The sequence below is a fragment of the Pinus tabuliformis genome, chromosome 5_1, assembly GCF_031772625.1.
Source record: "Pinus tabuliformis cultivar Carrire ecotype Pingquan chromosome 5_1, CPIR1, whole genome shotgun sequence".
Lineage (NCBI taxonomy): Eukaryota > Viridiplantae > Streptophyta > Pinopsida > Pinales > Pinaceae > Pinus > Pinus tabuliformis.
The window spans coordinates 597654721-597662795 of record NC_142305.1 but is presented as its reverse complement, the minus strand read 5'-3'; the positions used below and the strand labels follow the sequence as shown (position 1 = coordinate 597662795).

General features: G+C 38.0%; 1 protein-coding gene across 1 annotated transcript; it reads left to right on the top strand.

Moving 5' to 3' along the window:
* Positions 1 to 2256: 2256 nt before the first annotated feature.
* On the top strand, positions 2257 to 7704 carry LOC149166282 (uncharacterized). The gene is made up of 3 exons (XM_089430118.1): positions 2257 to 2779; positions 2864 to 3598; positions 3758 to 7704. The coding sequence occupies exons 1-3, from the start codon at positions 2257 to 2259 to the stop codon at positions 7702 to 7704; spliced, it is 5205 nt and encodes a 1734-aa protein (XP_089286244.1).
* The last annotated feature ends 371 nt before the right edge of the window (positions 7705 to 8075 follow it).

Below are 8075 nucleotides of genomic sequence, written 5' to 3'. Positions count from 1 at the left end.
TAATTTTAATAATATGTAATTAAAAAATAAAATGATTAAATTATGACTTAATCAATCATTTTAATCATGAGAACTGTAAATTTATTATGGAAATTTTTAAGTTATAAATAAATTTTAGTACAATATTATGATTTATCAATATCACATGCAGAAAAACTATCATAAATCTTATTCTTATTTTATTATTCCCCGCAGTAACAGGGTAATAAGGCAGTTTTTAATTGTGACATTAAATCTCAATTGACTGAAAAATAAAAAATTGTTTATAAAATTAACTTTGTAAACTAGATAAAATTAATTTTTTTTCCATATTTTTATTTTATTAACAATTTAATTGGTACAAACGGTTTGATTCTTATTCAACCATCATTATTTTAGCCACCATCATACAACTACTACAAACTTTATCCCAGAGTGTTGTACACCATCATCATGCAGCTGCAGACTTTGTTCCAAAGAACTTTGTACGTCATTCAAAAACTATATCATATTTCTACAAATTAGACCCATCAGCTTTACGGAAAAGCGAACTAACGTTAGACAACACATTGAAAAAGCCGAGTCCCCTATTCTTATCAAACATTACAGAGCCAGCTAAGCGATTCTTATTTTACAGTTTCAACACTTTTTTAAGGGACGAGAAAAACCCAAAAAAAAAGACTCCGAATAAATAGCTTTGTGCCACATAACCCAATCAAATTGCTCAAGAAATCATTATTATAAAAATTTCGTACTTCCACATCACGCTAAGCGGCTCGGACTCGATAGTGGTTCACGTCAGTGGCTGCAAAGGAGAAAATGACTGCAACTCCCTTTAAAACGATGGCGATTTCAACTCTTCCACTTTCCCCGGCAGATCACTCGTAACAAATCCATGTAAATGAATATAGTGATACCGGGTCGGTAAGTTTCGATGCGTGAAATTTGTGAGATGGAAGTTCAAATTTTATTGAGTATATGGTCTGTTATGTCTTGGTTAGAAGAGTAGGTAACCCCTGAGCTCACCTCTCCTCTCTTGTTGAGGCATGAGTTAATTGTTATTGAGGCATGAGTTAATTGTTATTGTGTGCAGCTTGCAGGCTATTGCCTATTACACTTAGTCTAGGTTTATAGTGGCAGTCAGTTAGATTTGATTCTAAATCTGTTCAAAATAACTCGTTTTTTTTACTAAAAATAATATATATAATCTGATTGAAAAGAAAAACATATCAACCGAAATATATAATCATTTAAATTAAAAACTTATTGACGTAAATATATATAATCATTTAAATTAAATAATTATATATTAATTAATTTTGCAGCCACTACTCCGGTGGATCACATGGGTCCTCCTCTGAACTAGCGTTCAGAGTCTTACCTAAGACTAATAAATGCGCTTCCAATGTTTTCTGTACGTTAGTACAACTACAAATAGAGCACGATTTCTTGATTGCTAGATGTATGCAAAATAAAAATAAAAAATAAAGGCAGCTTAATAAGAGTCCAATCATTAATAATTAAAAATAAGCATAATATTGATGAATAATTCGAAAACAAAAACTAATTTATATTCATTATAGAGCATGAGCTCTTATACAACAACACATCCATAAAAATACCTTTGTCGATTTGGCAATAATAATGGAACCATACATTGTCATCAAGGGTGATGTAGGATTTCTATTTCTAAAACTATTAGAAATTCCACATTATTTTTTAGTGCACTCCTTTGTATTATCATTATAATTGTATTTTCCTTTATTTTTCTCAAACTGTTCTCGAGAGGCTCCTCCAAATTCAACAAATTCCAAAAAAAAACCTTATAGCGAAAATAAGTATGTATCCTATATTTAGTTTTTAATAAATTTATTATCATTTCCGTCAAAGTTTTTGTCTTTTTCTTTTATTCTTTTCTTCTCATTCTCTCTCAAATCACTGTTCCAATCTCACACATATTTTTGCGGTTTTGCTTTACTATGTAAGATTTGATAGCGTATTATAATTGGCATTATGTGTTTCGAGTATGAAGGGGAGGGTTAGCGAAAATTTTGTACAGGGATTTAGTGAATGATTGCAGAGTCGTAGTGTCGTAATAGCCAGCGAGTGTGCTGGAGCAGAGAGAGGCACGTCCTTTATTGTAGAGATTCACGTGGTTCTGTTCAGACAATTGCTAGTTATAAGATAAGATTGACAAAAGATAGAGGGTTTAACGAATTGAGCGAAGGAATGGGTGAAAGGCAGGGGAGGGGAGAGATCCCCTCCTATAGGGATGTAATGGCTGGAAGTTCTGGAAGTGAAGGTGGGAACGGAAGGGTGACGGAGATAAGTAAGGCAATGCCAGTACTGGGGAATCAATGGCAAGCAAGATTGGTGAATAAATGCCTTCCTAGGGCACAGAAAAAGCCCAGGTATGTAATACCAAATAATAAGCTGGAAGATTACCGTTGTTATATGAGAGATCACGCGTTAATCTGTAAATTCATAGGGTACTGGCCATCTGAAAGGGATCTTACGCGATGGATTCAACAGCGATGGAAACCAAGAGGACATATCGATCTTAAATTGGGGGCAAAGGGATTCTTTACAGTCATCTTTGCAAACTTACAGGATAAGGAAAGGGTTTTTGAGGAGGGACCACACTTTATGAATAATGCAGGCTTGTTTATGCGATATTGGGAAGATAGATACAATCCTGATGACGAGAAAATCATGGCAGCTCCGATTTGGGTCCGTTTATTTGGGCTTCCGGATGAATTTTGGGACCCTGAAATATTGGAAGGAATTGGAAATTCGATTGGTACTTTTGTGAAGGTGGCAGAATCAACGAAAAGGGGAAAATATAATTCCTATGCCAGGATCTGTGTATACATGAATATCTCAGCCCCTTTACCGGAATCTATTGAGCTTGAATATCAGGATGAACTTTGGCAGCAACCCATTGATTATGAACATATACCGTTTCGGTGCAGACGTTGTCATGTATATGGACATCTGGTAAAGGATTGTCCACAAATTCGAACAATGGAAGTAGAGAAAGATAAGCAGGAGGAAAGCAGAGCAGGAGAAGGGGTGGAAGGTGAAGTAAATGAATTCATAGAGGTACAGAGGAGAAGGAAACCAAATCTGGGATCTTCAAAACTGCAACCCAAGGAAAGGAATGCATCACTTGAGAATAAAAACAAGTTCAACATTCTCCAAACGCAAGAAGAAGAGGTTGAAGCAGAAAAACAGGATAAGGAGATTAATGAGCAAATTACAATGGAACAGGAAAGGGATATCAATGAGCCAGCTCCAATGGAAATTATAAAAGATGGAAAAAGGAAAAGTAGGAGCCCAAGCAGAGAGAAGGAAGAGGAGGAAGGAGTACGACCTGATATCACAGAACAAATCATGAAGGGTAAAGAGATTGTCAAAGAAGAGGGTAATGAGGAAGAAAAAATAATGAAGAAATTATTAAATGACTGGAAAAAATTGGATGAAAGGTTCATCCCAGAAAAAGAAAAACAATTGTATAAGGAAACCTTTCAAAGATATAAGGAGAAGAAGGCAGAACTTCTAGCAAACAGGTCAGATCAAGGCCATCAGGACTCCCAAAGTCCAGAAGGGGATAGTCAAGGTAAGAATGGAAGGAAAAAAGGGAGAAGAACGTTAAGTGAATCAATCCAAGCTGTGGGAGAGACTTTAGTAAATTCAGGAAGGGTGATACCTCTTTCAGAGGTATTTCTACAAACCCCCAAAAAGTTTTAAATGATTGTTCTAAGCTGGAATATCAGAGGACTTAACAGTCAAGGGAAACAAAGATATTTGAAGGAACGAGTGAAGAAAGAAAAACCAAGCATTATGGTCATTCAGGAAACGAAAGTGGATAGCCAACAGATGATAGAAATTGTAAGGAAATTGAAGTTAGGATACGAGGTTATGGCACTAGATGCAATAGCGACAGCAGGGGGCTTGGCTATTTTATGGAACCCGGAAGAGGTAATTTTTGAACACTGGTTTACTTTACCTAGAATCCTTGCTGGTCTGTTTAGATTAGTGGGGATGGGGGAAAGAATTTTGTTTACTGGGGTATATGGGCCTCATAATTATAGAGAGAGGAAAGATTTTTTGAAGAATTTCCATACTTTGAGAGGTTTAATCCCGCACACCCCGTGGATAATAGGAGGGGATTTTAATATGATTAGGAATCTAGGAGAAAAGAGAGGAGGAATAAGGAGAGATGATCCGAATATGGAGGAGTTCAGCGATATGATTAGGGATCTGAGGCTAGTAGATATTCAAACAACGAATGGAGTACATACCTGGAACAATAGACGAGGAGGCCAGAATCAGATTGCGTCTAGACTGGATCGATTTCTGCTCTCGGAGCAAATTTTAAATCGGGATGTGTTCATTGAAGCTAAAATTCTCCCTACTCTGGGATCTGACCATTGGCCTATTCAGTTAGATATTGATATTAAGCAGGTCAAAGGGAAGAGACCTTTTAGATTTGAATCCTTTTGGCTCAGAGATCCACAATTTATAAGGAAAGTAGAAGATTGGTGGAAGCAATGCACTATCAGGGGCAAAGGGAAAATGCATACTATACAATTGAAGCTCAAGGCAATCAAACAAAGAATTAAAGAATGGAATAGGAAAGAATTTGGGAACATTATGGAGGCTAAGCAGAAATTAGAAGGAGAAATGGAGGTAATCCAGCAACAAATAATTTTGGATGGCAGGGACGAAGAGAAGAGTAGGGAGGAAGGGAGAATTATCAGTCAGTTAGAGGAGAGAAGAAAACAAGAGGAGATTTTGTGGAGACAAAAGTCAAGGGTACGGTGGTTAAGGGAAGGTGAAAGAAATACCAAATTCTTCCATCAAGCTATGATCCAACATAGACAGAGGAACATAATCTTTTCAATTAAGAATGCAGCAGGAGACAGAGTGATAGAACAGGTAGATATCGAAAAGACTCTAGTGGATTACTTTAAAGGGATTTTAACGGAAGAGCTAAGAGATAGAGAGGAAGCCATTACTAATATCTGCAGGGAGATACCAAGAATAGTAACAGAGGATCAAAACAGGGCACTCATGCGGATTGTAACCTTGGAAGAATTAGAAGAACTAGTTATGAATATGAGTAGGAACAAGGCTCCTGGTCCGGATGGTTATACAGTGGAATTTTTTCAGGCAAGATGGCACTTTATAGGAACAGAGATATTAGAGGCGGTGGAAGAATCACGAATCAGACAGCGTATATGGCCAGGTATTAACTCAACCTTCCTGACCGTGATTCCTAAAAGTAATAATTCGGACGAACCACAGGGCTTTCGACCCATAGCCTTGTGTAATGTCATCTATAAGATTATATCCACCCTGATTGCAAAAAGGTTGAAACCTCTCCTACCTACTTTAATTGCGCCTGAACAGACTGGTTTTGTGGAAGGTCGACAAATCTTAGATGGTATAGTGGTTTCTCAGGAAGTTATACATTCTTTAAAAGTGAGGAAGAAGAAAGGGATGCTTATGAAGTTGGATTTGTCTAAGGCCTATGATCGATTGAACTGGAGGTATCTCAGTGAGGTTTTGGGAGCTTTTGGATTTGAACATAGGTGGATAGCATGGATAATCAGTATGATCTCTACTCCGAATTTCTCAATTCTGGTCAATGGTATTCCTACAGATACATTTAATGCCACCAGGGGCATTAGGCAGGGGGACCCAATTTCGCCATTCTTATTCATCTTGGCTATGGAAGGATTAAGTAGAAAACTGAAAACCGAAGTAAGTGAAAGAAGAATCAAAGGCCTTCGATTGTGGGGGAATAATCTAGTCATTACACATCAACAGTTTGTTGATGATCTGATGCTGTTTGGAGAAGCGTCGCTTAGAGAGGTAAGGAGATTCAAGCATATCTTAGAAGTTTTCATGAACGCTTCAGGCATGATGATCAATAATGATAAATCTTGTACCTTTATCTTTAATTCACCTGAAGCGGTCAAAGCCCATTTAACACGAGTTTTAGGCTTTAGGCAGGGAGAGTTACCTACAAAGTATTTGGGCATCCAACTGGATATAAACTCAAATCGCATTAAGAATTGGCAGAGTTTGTTGGACAGGATCAGGAAAAGATTAGCTAGTTGGTCATTCAGAATGTTGAATATAGCAAGTCGAGTTATCCTTTTAAAATCGGTATTATTATCTATTCCCATATACCAGTTATCCCTTATGGCTGCTCCAAAAGGCGTCTTTTCTAGATTGCGAGAAATGATGGGTAAATTTCTTTGGGGGGGACCTCAGCAACAGAAAAAATGGACTCTGGTTTCATGGAAGAATATCATCAAGAGGAAAGAGGAAGGAGGCCTTGGGATTAGAGATCTGGAAATAGTTAACAAGGTTTTGGGAGCGAAATTATGGTGGAGATGGGTACAGGGGGGAACTGACGTGTGGAAAAGAATATGGAATCAAAAATATGATATGCCAGGTACCATTGAAGGGCGGCTAAGAACAGAAGGGAATCCACGAGGATCACAAATATGGGATTTAGCAAGAAATAATAGGGATATCGTTAGGAACCTGGCCTTCTGGGAAATTCGCGAAGGAAGTTCAGCAAGATTTTGGGAGGAAAGATGGCAACAGTTTGATAGGCTGAATAGGAACCAATATCTCCATGAAATTCAACTTATAGCGCAAACAACAGGAATGGAATATGTGAGGGATTATTGGAGAAGAGAAGCATTAAATGATACATGGAGAGTGTGGAAAAGGCCGCAGGAATGGGATGATAGGATAAATCCGGAGACTGGGCAAATGTATATTAGAGAAATTGAATCGAGGAAAATTAAGATAAGAGAGGGTCAAGATATCCTACGATGGGGTAAAGCGATGCGGGGGATGTTTACAGTTAAAGAAGCTTATTATTGGGAAACCAAAGAGGAAAGGGACGAAGAACCAATAGACTGGAAGAAGATTTGGGAAGCAAAATGGTGGCCAAAAGTAACATATTTTGCATGGTTGGTGTGTCGAGGAAGGATTCTAACTTGGGAAAATATTCAGAAAAGAGGTATGAATGGACCATCAAGATGTTACCTATGTAATAAAGAGATAGAGAATCAGGAGCACCTATTGAATCGATGTATATATTCTCGGAGTCTCTGGGAAGAACTTAGGGTACTCTTTGGTAAGTCAAACAGGGATCCAGATAGTCTTCGGAATACTATAATTCACTGGGGAAAGGGGAATTTTCAAAGTAAAGTTGTAAGGAGGCTATGGAATTTAGCGGTTGGATTTGTAATATGGGAAGTGTGGAAAGAACGAAATCGAAGACTCTTCCGAGACAAGAGCTGCCATGAATCAAGAATTTGGGATACAATATGTAGATCGATCAAAGAAACGGTTTTGTCTGAAGTTTGGGACGAGGATGATTGGAAGCTAAATCCGGAGGAACAGCGAATAGTTTCAAAATTGAATATTGATTTTACGATGATATATCCCAATACAGATAGGAAAAATAGATCTCGCATTCAAAGTCCAAATCATTTTAGATTTCCAGGTGATGATCGGATCAAATTGAACTTCGATGGGGCATCGAAGGGTAACCCTGGACAAGCAGGATGGGGAGGTATATTCAGAGACAGCAGAGGTATTACACGGTGGGTGTATGCTGAATGGGGAGGGGAAATGACAAATAATGAAGCGGAATTATGGGCAGTATATAATGGACTCCGAATTGCAGTCTGAAACGGTTATAGGAATCTCGAAATTGAAGGTGATTCCCAGATTACAATAGATATGCTCAAGAAATTAAGGGATGGCAAAAGATGGGATCACGTGGCGAAGAGCTGGCGGACAGCAGGGATTATACAGGATATAGAAGGGCTGCTAGGGATGATAGAATATATAATAATAACGCATGTTATGAGGAATGGGAATAAGGCTGCCGATCTCTTGGCCAATTGGGGAAGTGGAGCGCCGAACAGGATAATGGACGGTAGCTGGACATCATTTCAGGCTGAGTTAAGGTGGAATGAGTTAAAAAATATATTAAGTCAAGATAATGATGAGGCTACTGCGCAAGCGAGGGAAGATTAGCCGCCTCCTGATTGAGGATA

Coding starts and splice junctions, on each gene's coding strand:
- LOC149166282 (XM_089430118.1), top strand. CDS start 2,257: ATGGCTGGAAGTTCTGGAAGTGAAGGTGGGAACGGAAGGGTGACGGAG. Junction 2,780..2,863: donor AGGAATTGGAAATTCGATTG/GTACTTTTGTGA, acceptor TGAATATCTCAG/CCCCTTTACCGGAATCTATT. Junction 3,599..3,757: donor TCCAGAAGGGGATAGTCAAG/GTAAGAATGGAA, acceptor GGAATATCAGAG/GACTTAACAGTCAAGGGAAA.